This window comes from Nycticebus coucang, chromosome 3 (genome assembly GCF_027406575.1).
Source record: "Nycticebus coucang isolate mNycCou1 chromosome 3, mNycCou1.pri, whole genome shotgun sequence".
Lineage (NCBI taxonomy): Eukaryota > Metazoa > Chordata > Mammalia > Primates > Lorisidae > Nycticebus > Nycticebus coucang.
Window position 1 is genome coordinate 71,099,677 of NC_069782.1, and position 19,102 is coordinate 71,118,778.

The following is a 19,102-nucleotide window of genomic DNA, read 5'->3' on the forward strand; positions in this document are numbered from 1 at the left end:
TTTTTACTCTTTTTTTATTTTTATTTATTTATTATTTTTTGTAGAGACAGAGTCTCACTTTATGGCCCTCGGTAGAGTGCCGTGGCGTCACACAGCTCACAGCAACCTCCAACTCCTGGGCTTAAGCGATTCTCTTGCCTCAGCCTCCCGAGTAGCTGGGACTACAGGCGCCCGCCACAACGCCCGGCTATTTTTTGGTTGCAGTTCAGCCGGGGCTGGGTTTGAACCCGCCACCCTCGGTATATGGGGCCGGCAACTTACCGACTGAGCCACAGGCGCCGCCCATACTCTTTTTTTATTAACGTAATTCAACTGAGCCATGGAAGTTTATAGATTCAAGTGTGCTTTGAGATAAAAAAGGTTGATAAACCCTGGTCCTCCCAACTCAGCTCTCTTTCTGGGTTCTCTGTCCCCTCAACTCCCTTCCCCATCCAAGTCTTGGAGACCAAGATCCCACACTTCCCCTCACCTGCACACACACCTTCCTGTCTTCCCATGGCCCTTGGCAGCCATCTCAAGCTCCTCAGCGTGGCATTCAAGGCTCTTGCTGCCTGCCTCCACCCTTGCATGCATACTCTACCCTGTAATCACGGCAATCTCTTTGGTGGATAGCAGAAGGTTTACAACTCTCTCCAGGTTACACTCCTGGACCTTTGCCCATGCTGTAACCTCTGCTTGAAACACCTTTTCTGTTCTTCTGGGCTTGGTTAAAATTGTGCAGAGCCTGCCATCTGATTCTTCCTGCCTCTGTGTCCTCCAGGGAAGAAAGAGCGTGGTGAGAGAAGTTGCAGTTCTTTGATTTGGGGACTGCATTGAACACTTTACTGTTAGCTTCTGCTTCAGCCATATTAACCTGTTAATACTCTATGGCTCTCCCAAGCCTCCTGACCTTTGCCTAGGCAGTTTTTTCTGCCTGGAATGTTTTTCTCCCTTTTGTTTTTTGGGCAAATTCTTCATCTTTCAAGGCTCAGCATACACAGCTCTCTTGGCTGATGTAAAGGTTGGATTCACTGAACCTTTACAAATAAACTGAGGCTCTGAATAGCTTTTAAATAATTCTGGGGCTAAGGGGAGAAACGTGCATGAAGAAATAAGGCAGGTTTGAACTAGATCTGGCTTTGTTTGTTTTGCCCCAAGCTTGAGTGCTGGGATCACAACCTCAAACTCCTGGGCTCAAGCGACTGGCCTCAGCCTTCTCAGTAACTGGACTGCAGGTGCCCTCAACAATACTTAACTAATTTTTCTGTTTAGTAGAGACAGGTCTCAAACTCCTGAAGTGAAGGAATCTTCCTACCTCAGGCTCCTACAGTGCTATAAGTACAGACCAGAAAGAGCCAAAGGCCTGGCCAGGAGCAGTGTTATTATGATTTATGCAAATATAGGTAAAATAAGGGGCAGGCCCGAGCAATTGGGAGGGGTCTTTAAGGCCCTGGCCACGCCCACCTCCTGGAAAAACCCGCCTCACCCTGAGGCTCAGGTTAGCTCCACCAATCACCAATCAGCTCCATCGCTTTCCCTAAAGCCTTACCCAACTTACCCAGTCTCACTCAGCTTATCAGATCGCAAGCTATGCTAGCTCCACCTCTCTGAGCCTAATATATTGCAAGCCCTTCCCCTCTGCCTCGTTTCAGCCTATCACGGTAGAAGCAATGGCCTGGGCAGTCGGATCTGGCCGGAAACATAAAATGGCGCTAATATTGTTGTAGCCAATCATATTTTACACTCAACAGCCCATCACATTCCAGATCCCGGCCCACCCACCTCCACGCTAGTGTAGCACACTTCAGACCTCACCCCCAGCACAGTAGCAGCCTATCAGCGTCAACCTGTTTATCTCTTCACTGGATTGGCCCCTCACTGAACTACAGTTCCCAGGAGGCGTTGGGGCCACGCCACCCAACTTCCGGCTGAAAAGATGGCTGCTTCTTAGGGGGTCAGCGGCTGTTTTGCCGGGAGGGTCGGGCTGTGGTGAGAAGTTGGGTGGTAAAGGCGTGCGGGGCCCAGCCCTAGAGACCCAGTTCTCTTTGCCCCAGAGATCCAGGCTCTCTCCTCTAAGGGTTCCGCCTTCGTCTCTGGTTTTCCCTGCAGTCGAGCCTTCATCCTTTTTGCTGCAGCTAAAGTTTTGTTGTTTTCCTTAAAAGTGGTGGGGGCTGCGTGGCGCCCAGAGACCATCTTGGGAAGCCCATTCCATTGCCTCGATAGGTAAACTGGCGTCCTTTCGTTCTTTTTCTCTCCAAAGGTACCGGAAACAGCCAGATCCGCGCCCCTCTCTCGTGTAGATACCCGCTAGGCCGTCCAGCACCCACTGGGGAGAATCCCAGAGGTGAATTCTTTATTCACGAAGACATTTTCAGTTTCAGGTAACAGAAAACCCAACTAAATGTGGCTTAAGCAAAAAAGGGAAGTTAATGGCTTATAGATTGAATCCAAGCTTAGCTAGGTCCGGGTGGTCAGAAATCGATCTGCGGTTTTCTGGGTGGGCATCATTTCAGGCACTTGTCTCTTCCCTCCTAGAGGCAAAAAGGCCTCCTGGCAGTTCTCAACTTATTATTATTATTTTTTTTGGTGTGGAGACAGTCTCACTTTACCGCCCTCGGTAGAGTGCCATGATGTCACAGGACTCACAGCAACCTCCAGCTCTTGGGCTTATGCCATTCTCTTGCCTCAGCCCCTCGAGCAGCTGGGACTACAGGCGCCTGCCACAACGCCCGGCTATTTTTTTGTTGCAGTTTGGCCGGGACTGGGTTTGAACCCCCCACTCTCGGTATATGGGGCTGGCGTCCTACTCACTGAGCCACAGGCGCCGCCTCACAGTTCTCAACTTATATACTTCTCGCTTTGTAATTCTAATAGGAGTCTCTGTTCCCTCATGGCTCTATTGGAAGTTCCAATTCTCCCACTGACCGGCCTGTTTTGGGTCATGTGCTCATCTCTGAGTCATTCCAGCAGCCAGAGAACTGTGATGTGCTCATTGGCCAAGTGATGGGGGAAGGAGTGGGGTTAGCCTTGCTAAAAAAAAAAAAAGGAGGTGGGGGAGAGCTATTAGGTTATGTGAGAATGAGTGCTGGCCTAATAAGGTAAAAGGTATCTATTCTATAGCTTAGGAGACAACCAGAGTCCCCAAGAGGAGTGACTCTTATAATCCTGAAGCAGTTCATGACTCATCATCTTCTTTCTTAGTAACCCAAATGTTTTAAAAATCCCTAAAGGAAGGATCCTGGCTTCCCCCGTCTCTGCTCCATCCAGCTACATAGGAGCCATGGAAGTGGCAGAGCCCAGCAGTCCCACTGAGGAGGAGGACGAGGAGGAAGAGCAATCCACAGAGCCTCGGCCCCGTACACGCTCCAACCCTGAGGGTGCTGAGGATCGGGCACTGGGGGCACAGGCCAGCGTGGGCAGCCGCAGCGAGGGTGAGGGTGAAGCAGCCAGTGCTGATGATGGCACGCCCAATGGTCCAGGAACTGGTCCCAAGCCCTGGCAGGTGCCCCCACCAACCCCTGAGGTCCAGGTTCGGACACCAAGGGTCAACTGTCCAGAGAAGGTGGTAAGTAGGGGCTTTGAGGTGCTACGGAACCTTGAGTTAAACACTTTGGGCTTTGTTGGTTCCTTCTGCATACATTCCCTTTGTATTTCCTATGGCTGCCACAAGTTACCAAAAACTTGGTGGCTTACGACAACAGAAATTTATTGTCACAGTTCTGGAGGCCAGAAGTTTGAAATCAAGGTATCAGCAGGGCTCTACTCCCTTTGGAGGATCTAGGGAAGGATCCTTCCTTCTTTCAGCATCTGGTGGCTCTGGGCATTCCTTGGCTTATGGCTGCATCACTTCAACCTCTGCCGTCATCCTCATATAGCCTTCATCTCTGTGTCTTTTTCTTTTCTGTCTCTAAAGATTCTTGTCATGGAATCAGGATGATCTTTTTTTTTTTTTTGTACGAAAGGTCTTTATTGGTAAGGGGGGGGTGTTGCAGGACAACACCAAGGAGGAGTGAGGAAAGAAAGAGAGGGGAGAAAAGAGAGAGGAAAGGGGGGGAGAGAGCTTTTTTTTGAGACAGAGCCTCAAACTGTCACCCTTGGGAGGGTGCTGTGGTATCACAGCTCAAAGCAACCTCCAACTCTTAGGCTTAAGTGATTCTCTTGCCTCAGCCTCCCAAGTAGCTGGGACTACAGGCGCCTACCACAACACCCGGCCATTTTTTGGTTGTAGTTGTCATTGTCGTTTGGCAGGCCTGGGCTGGATTCGAACCTGCCAGCCCTGGTGTATGTGGCTGGCGCCTTAGCCGCTTGAGCTATAGACGCCAAGTGGGAATTAGGATGATCTTATCTCAAGACCTTTTAGGCCAGGTACAGTGGCTCATACATGTAATCCTAGCACTCTGGAAGGCTAAGACTGGAGGATAGCATGAGCTGAGGAGTTCAAGATCAACCTGAGCAAGAGCAAGACTCCATCTCTACTAAAGTAGCAAAATTAGCCAGGTGTCATGATGTGCACCTATAGTCTCAACTACTTGTGAGGTTGAGGAAGGACGTTCACTTGAGCCCAGGAGTTGAAGTTGTAGTGAGTTAAGATGATGCCATGGCATTCTAGCCAGGGCAACACAGAGAGAGAATCTGTCTCAAAAAAAAAAAAAATAAATAAGTAAAACCCTTTACCTTAATTACATCTGTAAGGACCCTGATTCCAAATAAGGTCACATTCTGAGATTCAGGGTGGACATGTCTTTTGAGCCACAATTCAACCCGCTATGTCCTCATTTTGGTGTTTCTTTTTTTGAGACAGGGTCTCAAACTGTCACCCTGGGTAGAGTGCTGTGGTGGGTGTCACAGCTCTCAACAACCCCAAACTCTTGGGCTTAAGCGATTCTCTTGCCTTAGTCTCCCAATTAGCTGGAACTACAGGCTCCCACCACAATGCCCAGATATTTTTTGTTCAGTTGTCATTTGTTTTAGCTGGCCTGGGCCAGGTTCAAACCCGCCAGCCTTGGTGTATGTGGCTGCTGCCCTACCCAATGACCTATGTGTGCCACCCTCATTTCTGTGTTTCTTCGTCAAACATTCCTTAATTTATTTGTTTTCTCAATGACCTGGACTCCAAGTTCAGTATTCTTTCCCTTGATCCATTGCCTTCCAAGGTGGATGGCTTGGCTGAGAATTAAAGGTCCCCATACTGCCTTTTCAGGGCTGTTTTCAAAGGGCAAATGAGGCTCGGCACCTGTAGCTCAGCAGCTAGGGCCCTGGCCACATACACCAGGGCTGGTGGGTTCAAACCCTGTCCAGGCCTACCAAACAACAATGACAACAACAACAAAAAAAGCTGGGTATTGTGGCGGGCACCTGTAGTCCCAGCTACTTGGGAAGCTGAGGCAAGAGAATTGCTTAAGCCCAAGAGTTTGAGGTTGCTGTGAGCTATGATGCCACGGTACTCTACCAAGGGCGACATAGTAAGACTCTGTCTCAAAAAAAAAAAAAAAAAAGCCAATGAGTGGTGAGTGGCTGACATTAAAGTTAAAGCATCCCTCTTCACCCTTCTACTTCCTTGCAGATCATCTGCCTGGACCTGTCAGAGGAAATGTCATTAACAAAGCTTGAGTCATTCAACGGGTAAGAAAGACATTTTGGGTCATTTGGGTAAGGCCAGCCTCAAATATATGGGGCCTTCACTCTTAAGACTCACACCAGTGGCGGCGCCTGTGGCTCAGTGAGTAGGGCGCCGGCCCAATATGCCGAGGGTGGTGGGTTCAAACCCAGCCCCGGCCAAACTGCAACAAAAAAAAAAAAATAGCCGGGCATTGTGGCGGACGCCTGTAGTCCCAGCTTGCTCGGGAGGCTGAGGCAAGAGAATCACGTAAGCCCAAGAGTTAGAGGTTGCTGTGAGCCGTGTGACGCCACGGCACTCTACCCGAGGGCAGTACAGTGAGACTCTGTCTCTACAAAAAAAAAAAAACAAAACAAAAAGACTCACACCAGATTGGTATGGTAGTATCAGAGAATAGCAGGACAACTGGTAATGATATTGCTATGACCCATCACAGCTCTGTTCACTGCAGATGCTTGGATACTGTGAGAAGCAAAGTGACTCACGCATGGCCTTATAGCAATCAAGCAGAGCCAGCCTCAGGCCCATACCTGCAAGATCCTGAAACCCGTGCCTAGAATCATGTGCTCCCTTTCAAGAGAGGCTCTTGCTCTCTGGGTCTCTGTAGGGTCAAGTAACAGGACCTGGATGGGGCTTGAAGGGCTCTTGAGAGATGCTGAGGAGGAGACCTCTTTCCCCTCACTGATACCCATGACTGCACAAGGATGAGGGGAGTGCCTGCAGGGTCTCCAGAAGTACCCATTTGGAAAGGGCAAGAGCTCAGAGGTTTGTGGCTAGGCTCTGCCACTCTGCTGATGTGTGACCAGAGCCTCCAGAACCTTATTTTGGGGCTGGTAGAGCTCCTCAGGGTTGGATGGGTGAGGGGGCCTTAACTCCCCTTCTGTGCCTCCCCAGCTCTAAAACCAATGCTCTTAACGTATCCCAGAAGATGATCGAGATGTTCGTGCGGACAAAACATAAGATTGACAAGAGTCATGAGTTTGCACTGGTGGTGGTGAATGATGACACGGCCTGGGTGAGTCTGAGGCAATGTTGGCTGCAGTGGAGTCCCCTGGGGACTGTGGAGCCCTGCTGAGGCCTGTGCTTCTTTACAGCTCTCTGGCCTGACTTCTGACCCCCGTGAGCTCTGCAGCTGTCTCTATGATCTGGAGACGGCCTCCTGTTCTACCTTTAGTATCCTTCCTGGCAGGGGCACCCTGTGGTTTGGGGCTGGCCTGGAAAACCTAAGCCATGGAGAGGGTGGGCTTAGGTTTATGACAGATCTGAGCTCCACCATAATGGACAAGTCATTTCTCCAATCCTCAGTTTTTCCATCTATTCCATGGGAAGCATAAAACTGCCTTGCCTACCCCATAGAGTGTTATGAAAACAAAGTAATAATACAGAAGCAACAGCAGCTGAATTGGACTCAGCATGAGTAAAATGCACCTATGTGGGGAGCACATAACAGGGCCAGGTATATGGTCAGTGGTCAATAAATGGTAACGTGTGACTGAAGTCACAGTTGCTGCTGCAGCCCTTTGAACTTGGGCACACCTTGTTTTGTGCTAATTTGAATATTAAAGGCTCATGTGTAGCCCCAAACTTAATAGAATATGATTTCCTGTGAGTTAAAAAAAAAAATAAAGCAAACTCTGGTGAGTATCAGGGAAAGAGAGACAGGAACATTGTGGCCCCTTCATTGTGAAAAGAGTGGCCCCAGCTCTGAGGGAAAGGAGCTTTGAATCATTATCCAGTGCCAAGCTTGTTTTGTGATTTATGCTGAGAGAAAACAGGTTCGGAGAGGGCCAGCAACTTGGCCAGGGTCACACCATGTTTGCTGAGGTGCCTGGGCTCTCCTGGCATCTGGGTCCTGCTGCCTGTCCCACCTGTGCTGTGCCACTGGCCATCTCCTTAGCATCACCAACAGATCTGGAAGGTCTCTTCAGCCTCATGTAAGTCGCCTGTGGGGAAATTCTTGTTCACCTTTTAAGAGAAGGATCACTTCTGGGGAAGAGCTCCACACTGCTCAGAAATAATCCAGGGAGCCTGGCCAGGCACAATGGCTCTTGGCTCTTATCCTAGCACGTTCAGAGGCTGAGGAGGGAGGACTGCTTGAGTCCAGGAGCTTGGGATTGCAGTAAGCTATGATGATCATGCCAATGTATTCTAGGCTGAGCAACAGAGCAGAGACTCTGTCTCAAACAAAAACAATCTAGGGAGCTCTAAAGCTTCCTCGCTCCTACCCTATTCTTGAAACAATTGCTTATTTGTCTGTCTGGGAGCATTTTCTGCAAAAGACGTCCTTCCCAGAATCTCTCCCCAACATTATTCCTGTGACTATCCCATGGGCCTCTAGCCTCATTATTTTAACCCAGGGGTCAGTAAACAGTTTCTGTAAAGGGCCAGATAGTAAATATTTTTGGTTGTTTGGGCTACCAGGTCTCTGTTGCAGTGACTGAACTCAGCTGTTGAATGGGCATGGTTATGTGCCAATATAGTTTTGTTTATGGGCACTGAAATTTATATTTCTTAATTTCATGTGTCATGAAATATGATTCTTCTTTTGGTGTTTTTTAACCACTTCAAAATGTAAAAACTGGCTTGGCGCCCATAGCTCAGCGGTTAGGGTGCCAGCCATGTACACTGAGGCTGGCGGGTTCAACCCTGGCCCAGGCCTGCCAAACAACAGTGACAACTACGACAAAAAAATAGCTGGGCATTGTGGCGAGTGCCTGTAGTCCCAGCTACTTGGGAGGCTGAGGCAAGAGAATCACTTAAGCCAGTGGTTGTCAACGTTTCTAATGCTGTGGCCCTTTAATACAGTTCCTGTGGGTCACGACCTACAGGTTGAGAACCACTAGCTTAAGCTCAAGAGTTTGAGGTTGCTGTGAGCTGTGATGCTACGGCACTCTATTGAGGGCGACATAGTGAGACTCTTGTTTCAAAAAAAAGAAAAGAAAAGAAGGGTGGCGCTTGTGGCTCAACAGAGTAGGGCGCTGGCCCCATATGCCAGAGGTGGTGGGTTCAAACCCAGCCCTGGCCAAAAACTGCAAAAAAAAAAGAAAAGAAAAGTAAAAACTACTTTCTCACTTAATTGACCCTGTTTATTTCTCCTGGTACCAGGACTGATCATGCTACAGAAAGTTCCGCCCGTATAGGGGAAGAGGCCACACGTTCACTTGCTATGCTTTACTTTGAGCTCTTTTTTTTTTTTTTGTAGAGACAGAGTCTCACTGTACCACCCTCGGGTAGAGTGCTGTGGCATCACACGGCTCACAGCAATCTCTAACTCTTGGGCTTACACGATTCTCCTGCTTCAGCCTCCCGAGCAGCTGGGACTACAGCGCCCACCACAACGCCCGGCTATTTTTTTGTTGCAGTTTGGCCAGGGCTGGGTCAGAACCCGCCACCCTCGGCATATGGGGCCGGCGCCCTACTCACTGAGCCACAGGCGCCGCCCTACTTTGAGCTCTTTTTGTTTATTTTCAATCCATTTGACATTGTTCCAGTTATTTTTCTATTTGGGGCCTTTGGCTGTTTTTATGGGATATTGTTTTTTTTTTCTTTTTTTGAGACAAGTCTTATGGCAACCTCAAACTCCTGGGCTCAAGTGATCCTCCTTCCTCGGCTTCCCCATTGTGCCTGCCACAATGCCCAGATAATTTTTCTATTTTTTGTAGAGATAGGTTTATACTCTTTCTCAGGCTGGTCTCAAGGTCCTAGCCTCAAGCAATTCTCTTGTCTCATCCTCCCAGAGTGCTAGGACTACAGGTGTGAGCCACTGTAGCTGGCCGGGATATTGGCTTTTTTCTTGTTAATCAGATTTGAATTTTACTTATTAAAGGGCTGCCCAGTGCCCTTTGCCTGTGAGATCAGCTGTGGCCGATCAAGGAAGTGCATGCTAACATAGCACATAAGATTTGGAGCTCCCAGTCAGGTGGGGAGGGGTGTGCCTACTTGGCAGGTCCAACTCAGGTCTTGGAAGGTGGTCAGAGCAGGCTACAGCCCCAGGGTCAGTGAAGCCTCCTTGTTGGTGCGGAAGAGGCTGGTCAAAGGGGCGATGCTAGTGAGGTACTCAGGATAGAGGGAATAGCATATGAGAAGGCTCAGAGGCATTAGTGAATTCTGGAGGTGTTGGGTGGAGCCCACATATCAAGTGACAAGGTAGGCTTTTTCCAAGGATGACAAAAAGGGTGAGACTCCAAGAGCATGCTCTGACCCATCACCTCTCCCGGCTATGCAGCCAGCAGAAGACAGAGCTGCCTGTTACAGAGAATGTGCAGACAATTCCACCTCCATATGTGGTCCGCACCATCCTTGTCTACAGTCGTCCACCATGTCAGCCCCAGTTCTCCTTGACGGAGCCCATGAAGGTGGGTGAGGTCTGGGCAAGAGAGGGGTGCCTGCAGCCATCGGGATGGTCGTTAGATACCAGGAAGGACTTAACAACTACAAGGGCAGGAGTTTCTGAAGGCAGATTCTCAGGCTCTTAAGGCAAAACCTGGGGAATTGTGGAGCTTGGGGGTTACTCAAGCCCAAAGTTTGGTGTTCTTTTCTTCCTCTGTAGAAAATGTTCCAGTGCCCATATTTTTTCTTTGATGTTGTTTACATCCACAATGATGCTGATGAAAAGGAGGAGGAGATGAGTTGGAAGGTAAGAAGCTGTAGCAGGTGTGGGTAGCAGGTGGTTGTGGATGGGATGTCTTAGAACCAGTCTGTCCTGGGCTTTTGGATCTCTTCCTCCATTTGGGAGCCCTGGCCCAGCTGGGTCAGGGTCAAAGTCATTCATTTAACAACCATTTCCCACATGTCTGCTGTGAGCTAGTGACTTAAGAGGTGGGAGCCATTCGAGCAATGGCCCAGGGAGCATGTTGGGTCCTGCCTACCTCATCCTTAATATCCTCTGCTTCCCTTTCTTCCTGCCTTTACACTTGTTGTACCCTCTGCCTGAAGCACCATTCCTTCCCTGCCTCCTCAGGCTCTACTGGTCCTTCATATCCCAGCCCCAGACTTACTGTGAGGCCTGGTTTGGGCCCCAGACTTACTGTGAGGCCTTCTCTGAGCCTAAGTTTACCCAAGTGTGAACAGGGGAAGTTGAGACCAGCTTCTACTCATACTTCAGTGCCCAAATCAAACATCTCTCCTATGAGAAGCTTTCTCTGCTTCTCAGAAAAGATAAGTCATGTGGCAGGGGATGTATTTGTATTCGACTGTGTCTCTCCACATTGGAGGCTCTTAAAGGGAGGCTCTTAAAGGTCACCCAAAAAGAGACCTTTTGGGTGAATGGGTGGCAGGGAATGTGGGCTGAATGTGTGAATGTTTTCTGCCTAGCAAACTCTTCTTCACCATTTAGGACCCATTCCAAATAGTCACTCCCTCTGAGAAGCCCTCGAGGGCTAGGGAGGGTCTGTTGGGGATAAACCCCAGCCTGAACAGCTCCTCACTGGTCCCCCAGGACATGTTTGCCTTCATGGGCAGCCTGGATACCAAGGGTACCAGCTACAAGTATGAGGTTGCCCTGGCTGGGCCAGCACTGGAGTTGCACAATTGCATGGCGAAACTGTTGGCTCACCCACTGCAGCGGCCCTGCCAGAGCCATGCCTCCTATAGCCTGCTGGAGGAGGAGGATGAAACCACTGAGGTTGAGGCCACTGTCTGAACCATGAGAGTTCATCTCAACCTCTTGGTATCGTGAAACCCTTCGCCCAGAGTGCTGGTTCTCAGACTGGTCTCAGACTATGGGACCCCTGGGAGGAAACCCAGGATTCCAGGAGGCATCCCAGGAATTCTAGGCAGCAACCCCCACATCCCATGTTTTCCAGTCCACTCCCATTCCTCATTTGGAGCTGTAATTTTTGTTCGTTCTTGTTTGTTTTTTGTCATCAAAATAAACAGTATTGCTAACCCGTGTCCACAACAATCACTTTGTTAATTGGAATCATTTTAGTTCCAAGCAACTGCAGCCAAAAGTGCCTTTTCTTTTTTTTTTTTGTAGAGACAGAGTCTCACTTTATGGCTCTCAGTAGAGTGCGGTGGCCTCACACAGCTCACAGCAACCTCCAACTCCTGGGCTTAAGCGATTCTCTTGCCTCAGCCTCCCGAGCAGCTGGGACTACAGGCGCCCGCCACAACCTCCGGCTAAAATTTGGTTGCAGTTTGGCCGGGGCCGGGTTTGAACCCGCCACCCTCGGTATATGGGGCCAGCGCCCTACCGACTGAGCCACAGGCGCCACCGCAAAAGTGCTTTTTCTTGTGAAAACCTAAGGCTGCAGCTTCATGAGTGGCAGGATCTAGGTGCTATTCGACTAGCACCTAGTGAGGAAGGCTGTAATACCCTGCGTGGTTGGTGATTAGTGTGCCCTGCTTTCTTTCCAACGGATGGAAAGTGTTGAGATGGCTCTGACAACTCCCCAAGCCCCAATCCAGGTGAAGTGAAGGCTCTCTCACTGCAGTTATGTGATTGGACCTGTCTCAGTCATGTGACCTCTTGAGCCAATCACAGGCCAGGTTTCAGTGATCCCCACCCCCACCCCCCGCTCTTGGCCAGGCCTAGGTCATGTCTCCTTGCAGGGAAGACTAAAAGCTCCATCAGGAAATACTAGAAGGCCCCAATTCAGCCATCTTCCTGGATAATGAGCAATGGTGCAAAAAAGCTTACTAGCTAGGGCGGCTCCTGTGGCTCAAGGAGTAGGGTGCCGGCCCCATATACCGGGGGAGGCAGGTTCAAGCCTAGTCCCAGCCAAAACTGCAAAAAAAAAAAAAAAAAAAAGCTTACTAGCTAGACTTTTCTCAGTTTCATATAAAACGAAAATAGCTTTATTGAGCAACTCCTTTTCCTCCCTATGAGCATATTCTGGGAGCCTACTGGGTGTCAGGCCCCATGCTGAAACACCTGTTCAATCTTCACACATGCCTCCTTAGGAGCCTGCCATTTTGCAGGTGGGTAAACAATCTCTTAGAGGTCTGGCTCTCCAAAGTAATGGACTCCCAGTTCTGCTGGATTGAAAACGAGCGACGCAGAACAGGGGCCTCTCATGGTAACAGGGCTATGCACTCTACTGGATACTGCCTCAGCAGAGGGTTCTGGGGACTTAATGCCCTGTGGACACTCCCAGGTTCCCTAATCATAGTTACACCACCTCCATCTGTGTGCGTTCGCGTTTCCTCAGTTTTGAGATGAGATAATGGCACACCCGGAGGCCTCTCCTGGCCCTGGCACTTATCAGGTGTCCCAGGCCCTACCTGAAAACTCAGCGTAGGCCCAGACCGGGCACTGAAGCTACCGAACCTCGATGTGGAAGCTGACGCAACGCGGGTCATTCTGGCTGGGGACCCTATACAGCACACTGGAGCGGCTTCCCGTGCAAAGGGGCGGGGCGGCGCGTGCGCACAAAGTCGCCGCGGGAAATTGAAAATTGGCCGGGCTTAGAGCCCTTGGCACTGTCTGGACATGGGCGCGGCGGCGGGTCTGGCGCGACGGCTGCGGGCTGCTCTGCAGGAGGAGGAGCCGCGGTGAGGGCGGGGCCCCTGGGGCTAGGGGCGGGGCGGGGCGGTGGTCAGGGTCTACTCTGACCTTTGGTTCTCAGGGCGGTGGAAGAACTGCTGCGCCGCGGTGCGGACCCCAACATGGTGCTCGTGGACGGCGCGGCGGCCATACACTTGGCGGCCAGAGCCCGGTACCCTCGCGGCCTCTGCTGCCTCCGGGCCCTGCTGCACAGAGGCGGGGACCCCAATGCTCGGTGAGGCGGGTCCTGGGCCCGGGACTGGGGTCTCCCTGAGCCGATTTCCGGTAGTCCGGGAGCGGGCACCAGTGGTCCGGTGGCGGGGCTTCGGCCCGAGGCAGGGACTTGGGGAGGGAACCTGGAGGTGCAAGGGCAGGGTCTAAGGCTGTAGGGGTCGCTAGGGTTCCAGGCCAAGGGCGCAGTATGGGGTAGAGCCCGCTCCAAAGTGGGGATTAAGGATTCGAATCTTGAAGTTGGTGTGGAACCCAAACGTCAGAGGTTTGGGTCCCAGCCCGAGGACATAGGATCTATGTTCCCAGGGCAGTGTTCAGGCTTGAGGGCGGATATGGGCGTCTGGGGGGGGCGAGGGTCTATGCTCCGGGTTGGAGAGCGGCAATCGGGGTTCCTGGTCCGAAGCAGAGTCCTTAGTGACCCTTCCTACACTGCAGATCTGCAGAAGCGCTGACTCCGCTGCACGTGGCAGCTGCCTGGGGCTGTCTCGGTGGTCTCACACTGTTGCTGAGCCAAGGAGCAGACCCGGCGCTGCGTGATCAGGTAGGGGGCTCTGCACTGCGAAGACCTGGCGGACGCAGAGGGAAGGAGGGAAGGAGGCATAGAGGGCGAGGACCCCTGCCGACTGCGGTTCTGCAGGACGGATTCCGTCCGCTGGACCTGGCGGTGCAGCAGGGGCACATGGACTGCGCCCGTGTCCTTCGGCAACTAGACACGCAGACCAGATTCAGGACCTGGACAGAGGCAGAGACCCAAGAGCCGGAACCGGAGCCTGGCAGTGAGTAGGACCTGCGTAGCAGTGGGGGATTGACTTCTGGACCAGTCTCTGGCATCCACTGGTCTCTTGTTGGTTCTGTCTCTGGTTGTTGCTCTTGTTCCCAGGTGGGGCACCCACCATTGCCTGGCAGTTCTGACTGTCTCACGGCCACTGTCTGTGGCTGCCTGTCTGTGCCTCCAACACTCCCTTCTTGCAATTCCAATCTTCTCTTTCTGTCAGATTTGATTCCTGTCTCTGTGCTCTCTTTTTGCATCCTCTCTGACCACTTTGCTGATTTCCATACCCAGGACCCTCTGGACCTCCCCATGTGACACTGGATTCCACAGCACTCCAGACCCAGCTGGGCAGAGATGATGGCAATGACATGGGCCTGGAGGCTGGTTTGGGATCCCCCAACCTCCCTGCTGCTCTTGAGACTACAAACAAGGATAGGAGCTCAGTGTTCCCACTAGGAAGCCAGGACTGCAGCTCAGATGCCTCCTTCATCACTGCCATTGAAGTCTCTGGAGCCGAGGACCTAGCCCTGAATACTTCCCCCTGGACTGGGTCAGTGCCCCAGACCAGGCAGAGACTCCTGGTTGGTGTCTGTCCCACCCAGGGGGCACCAAAGTCTCCCGGTGCCCCACAGCTGGCACGTGGAGCCATAACTGCATGCAAGGAGGCAGAACTGAATGCCCATCTGCAGGCCCTGACTCTGATGTCATCAGATTCTGCTAGCTTCCCATCCTCTTCCACGTCCCTTCTTGATGGGAGCCTAGCTCATAGTCCCCAGCGGACACCACTCCCTAGACCCTGTGACCTCCACATCCAGACAGATGACCAAGCATCTCTTGATAGTGACGTGGCCACCCTCTGGCTGACAGAGGATGAGGCAAGCTTCACAGGCAACAGGGACCCTGTTCACTCCTACTGGCACCTGCCAGTCCCCACCCTATCTGACTTGGAGCTGCCGCAGGGAACTCGAGCTCTTCGTGAGAGTCCTGGCCTCATCATGCCCTTTGCCCTACGACAACTGGAAGACTCCCAGGAAGCTCCTGGTTAGTCTCTCCTGAGCATCTAGAGTCCAGGGAGCTCCAGAAGTCCCCACAGACCCCAGCTCTCAGTTCCACTTCTCATCTCTGAGTGTCATCTCATTCTTCATCTCCCTTGACTCAGTTTCTCTTCCCAGGCCCAGACTTCTCAGGGCACAGCCCAGAACTGGCTGAGGCCCTGAGGACGGGGAGGATCCCTCACGTCCAGGCAGACGAAGATGCACTTGTCCAGCAGTTTGAGCAGCTAGATCCCGCAAGGAAGTGGCGAGAGGGAGTCACAAAGTCTAGTTTTACATATCTGCTAATAGACCCTAGGTATGCAGGGCAGGAAAGACCCAGAAGTGTGAGCTAGAAAATTTGGGAGTTGATTCTTACTTGCTTTGTGTTCTTAGGAAAAGGGCTGGCCCTCTGTGATCATCAGCTTTATAAAAGGTGGTTGGACATAATTCAAGCTGCTAAGAGTCTCTAGGGAGCAGCCACCCACCTCCGGCCCCATAAAGTGGGTGTCACTGGACATGGATTCAAGTTCTGTGACTTTGAGACTGTCTCTGGGGCCACTCTTGTCACTTATCACTTTTTGATTTTTTTTAGACAGAGTCTCACTTGGTTGCTCTCGGTCGAATGCCATGGTGTCATACCTCATGGCAACCTCAGATTCCTGGGCTCAAGCTATTCTCTTGTTTCAAGCCTCCCAAGTAGCTCGGACTACAGGCACCCACCACAATACCTGGCTATTTTTTTTTTTTTTAATTGAGACAGTCTCACTTTGTCACCCTCCATAGAGTGTCATGGCATCACAGCCCACATCAACCACAAATTCTTGGGCTTAAGCACTTCTTTTGCTTCAGCCTCCCAAGTAGCTGGGACTACAGGTGCCCACCACAATGCCCCATTATTTTTTGGTTGCAATTGTCATTGTTTAGCAGGACCAGGCTGGGCTCTAACCTGCCAGCTTCGGGTGGCTGGCACCCTACTCACAGAGCTACAGGCATAGAGCTTGGCTATGTTTTTTTTTTTTTTTTTAGAGATCGGGTCTCGCTCTGGCTCAGGCTGGTCTTGAGCCTGTGACCTCAAACAAAATCCACCTGCCTCGGCCTCTCAGAGAGCTAGGATTACAGGTGTGAGCCACCATGCCCGGCCACTTATCCCTTTTTTTGTTGTTGTTGCAGTTTGGCTGGGGCTAGGTTTGAACCCGCCACCCTTGGTATATGGGGCTGGCGCCGCCTCACTTATCCCTTTTTGAATCACCCCCTTCATCCAGGGAGACTCAGGACCTGCCTGCCCGAGCCTTCTTGCTGACCCCAGCCCAGTGTCTTCAGACTTTTGTCCGTGCCATCTTCTATGTGGGCAAAGGGACACGGGCCCGGCCATATGTCCATTTCCGGGAGGCCCTTAGGCATCGTGGACGGTCAAGAAAACAGGTATGAGGACAAGGGTTGGAGTCCTGCAGGGGCAGTCAGGCCATGGACACGTACAAGAAGAAGAGGATTATGGGGCCAACTGCTGACTCTGCCCTGGGTCTCCCAGGACTGCCCCAAGGTATGCCGGATCTTGGACATCTGGGCCAGTGGTTGTGGTGTCATCTCCCTGCATTGCTTTCAGCATGTGGTTGCTGTGGAAGCTTATACACGGGAGGCGTGTCTTGTAGATGCCCTAGGTAGGTGCCTGGCGTGTGGGGTAGGGAAGGTCACATGAGGTGCATTTAATCTACCATTTCCCTTATCCCTTCCCTCTCAGGACTGTTCATATAGTCAGTGAGCAGTTATTGAGCACCAACTCCCTATCTGCATGTTCATATATTTTGCTCCATTAGTTTATCCCTGGGCAACACACAGTGGGTTCACTGTTGGATACTTCTGCTATGGGGAGGTAGCCCTAAGACTGTCCATTTGATACCACCTCCAATCTCTCCAGGAATCCAGATGCTGACCAACCAGAAACAAGGGCACTACTATGGAGTAGTGGCAAGCTGGCCACCCACTCGGCGTCGGCGTTTGGGGGTACATCTGTTGCACCGTGCCCTCCTTGTCTTCTTGGCTGAAGGCGAGCGAGAGCTGCGTCCTCAAGATATCCAGGGCCATGGCTGAGTTCTAGGGAATCAGCCATCTAGCCTGGGTAGAGATCAGGGTGTTTGAATGTGAAAATTATGAAAATTAATAACCCCCTTGCTGAGAGAAGCTTCCCATCTCTGGTTTCAGAAGGCATGGACATGTGTGTATATGTGTGTGTGTGTGTGTGTGTGTGTATAGGGAACACCAGGGTAGATCCCCCCGTTAGCTTGAAAGGGGACTTTATTACAGATGGTACTGCTGGAGAGGTGGGGAGCACCCCATTCTAAGAGTGAGCCAAGTGGGGAACCAGAAGGTTCTTTGAAATACTCCAGTGCTTTGGAGATTTTGTCCAGTCTTTGTGGACACAGACAAAGGTTGGACACTTCGGGTATCTGTCTAGTTCAAGAGCTGCTTGCCAACTGTAGGATCTCCAACCAGCAGTTTATCTTAGTGAGCATCAGTGTCCTCTGCTGTACAATGGGAGCAGGGAGAGATCCTATCTCAGGAGGTCATTGTAGGCATTAAATGAGGTCATGTGGGTAAAGTGTGTGGCTCAGAGACTACAACTGAGGCCCAGGTGGAAAATCTCCAGAGGGAAGGGGAGATGGGCAGGGATCTTCAGGGACCACAGTGTGGTGAGGCATAGGCAGGGCCAGGGAGGTTGAGGGAGTAAATGTAAGAGACCAGCTCTTTCTGGAATTGTGCAACTGTAGCCTTCTGGTGTTGCTTCTCTGAATCTGTTTCTTCCATTATAAAATGTGATTAACAGGCCAGGCATAGCTCACGCCTGTCACCCTAGTACTTTCAGAGGCCGAGGGAGGAGGATTGTTTGAGGCCAAAAGTTGGAGATCAGCTTGGGCAACATAGTAAGACCCTGTCTCTTCAAAAAATTAATAACCACATTTCCAAGTGATACTATGTGACTTCAGACTATTCCTATCATATGTTCAAAGAATGTCAGTAAAGGCCAAGCCACCATTCTGGTAAGATGTGGCTGCTGTGATTTATGGGCTAGTTTTGTGAGGGTGGTAGTAGTGGTGGTGGTGGGTGTCATTTAAGTTTCTTCTTTTTTTATTTTGGGACAGATTTTCTCATTGTTGCCCCCAGTAGAGTACTGTGGCATCACAGCTCACAGCAACCTCAAACTCCTGGGCTCAAGTGATCCTCTTGCCTCAGCTTCCCAAGTAGTTGGTACTACAGGCTTCCACCACAATGCCTGGCTATTTTTAGAGGCAGGGTCTCAGTCTTGCTCAGGCTGGTCTTGATCTCCTGAGCTCAGGTGATCCACCTGCCTCAGCCTCCCAGAGTGCTGGGATTACAGGGATGAGCCACTGCACCTGATTGCTTCAAAGGGCCCAGTGGGTTTAAACAATTGCAAACCAGTTGGGGAGGGGGCCATCAGAGACATGTCAAAACAAACTGTCCTTGACACTCCCCTACTTGTATGGGATTTTTTTTTTGTGTGTGTGTGTGTGAAATAACAGTATTGTGATTATGGTAAACACATTTTTAAGAGTCCTCATGGCTTAGAGCAGTTTATCTCCTGGGTTGTTTCTGGGGAGGGGTCATCCTGGGCCCTGTAGGGTATTTAGCAGTATCCCTAACCCTACTCACCCCATTCGAGGGGCACTCTCCTGGTGTGACAATCACAGATGTCCCTGGACATCACCCTGAGTCCCCTGGTGGTAGTGGTGGTGGGGCGTAGAACTGCCCTGTTTTTTTTGTTTTTATTTTTTTTGAGACAGTCTCACTTTGTCCCTCTTGGTACAGTGCCAGAGTGCTGTGGCGTCACAGCTCACAGCAACATCAAACTCTTGGGCTTAAGCAATTCTCTTGCCTGTCTCCCAAGTAGCTGGGACTTACAGGCACCCGCCACAATGCCTGGCTATTTTTTTGTTGCAGTTGTCATTGTTTAGCTGGCCTGGGGTGGG

General features: G+C 51.1%; 2 protein-coding genes across 9 annotated transcripts; both read left to right on the top strand.

Annotated features, from left to right (window-relative positions):
* The first annotated feature begins 1,811 nt into the window (after nt 1-1,811).
* Nucleotides 1,812-11,768, top strand: BABAM1 (BRISC and BRCA1 A complex member 1). Of its 8 annotated transcripts, none has more exons than XM_053586442.1 (10): nt 1,812-1,933; nt 2,240-2,360; nt 3,210-3,544; nt 5,543-5,601; nt 6,491-6,611; nt 6,691-6,769; nt 7,506-7,530; nt 9,822-9,951; nt 10,146-10,232; nt 11,574-11,768. In XM_053586442.1, the coding sequence occupies exons 3-10, from the start codon at nt 3,260-3,262 to the stop codon at nt 11,652-11,654; spliced, it is 867 nt and encodes a 288-aa protein (XP_053442417.1). In that variant the 5' UTR covers nt 1,812-1,933; nt 2,240-2,360; nt 3,210-3,259; the 3' UTR covers nt 11,655-11,768. The 8 variants fall into 8 exon arrangements, with proteins under 8 accessions (XP_053442417.1, XP_053442412.1, XP_053442416.1 ...); XM_053586437.1 differs by lacking the exon at nt 11,574-11,768 and adding an exon at nt 11,034-11,497 and having other exon boundaries at nt 1,817-1,933; nt 3,247-3,544; XM_053586441.1 differs by lacking the exon at nt 11,574-11,768 and adding an exon at nt 11,034-11,497 and having other exon boundaries at nt 1,817-1,933; nt 2,240-2,323; nt 3,247-3,544.
* Nucleotides 11,769-12,348: 580 nt separating this feature from the next.
* Nucleotides 12,349-19,102, top strand: ANKLE1 (ankyrin repeat and LEM domain containing 1). The gene is made up of 9 exons (XM_053586431.1): nt 12,349-13,090; nt 13,165-13,317; nt 13,749-13,854; nt 13,951-14,089; nt 14,377-15,126; nt 15,258-15,435; nt 16,382-16,541; nt 16,648-16,777; nt 17,035-19,102. The coding sequence occupies exons 1-9, from the start codon at nt 13,029-13,031 to the stop codon at nt 17,205-17,207; spliced, it is 1,851 nt and encodes a 616-aa protein (XP_053442406.1). The 5' UTR covers nt 12,349-13,028; the 3' UTR covers nt 17,208-19,102.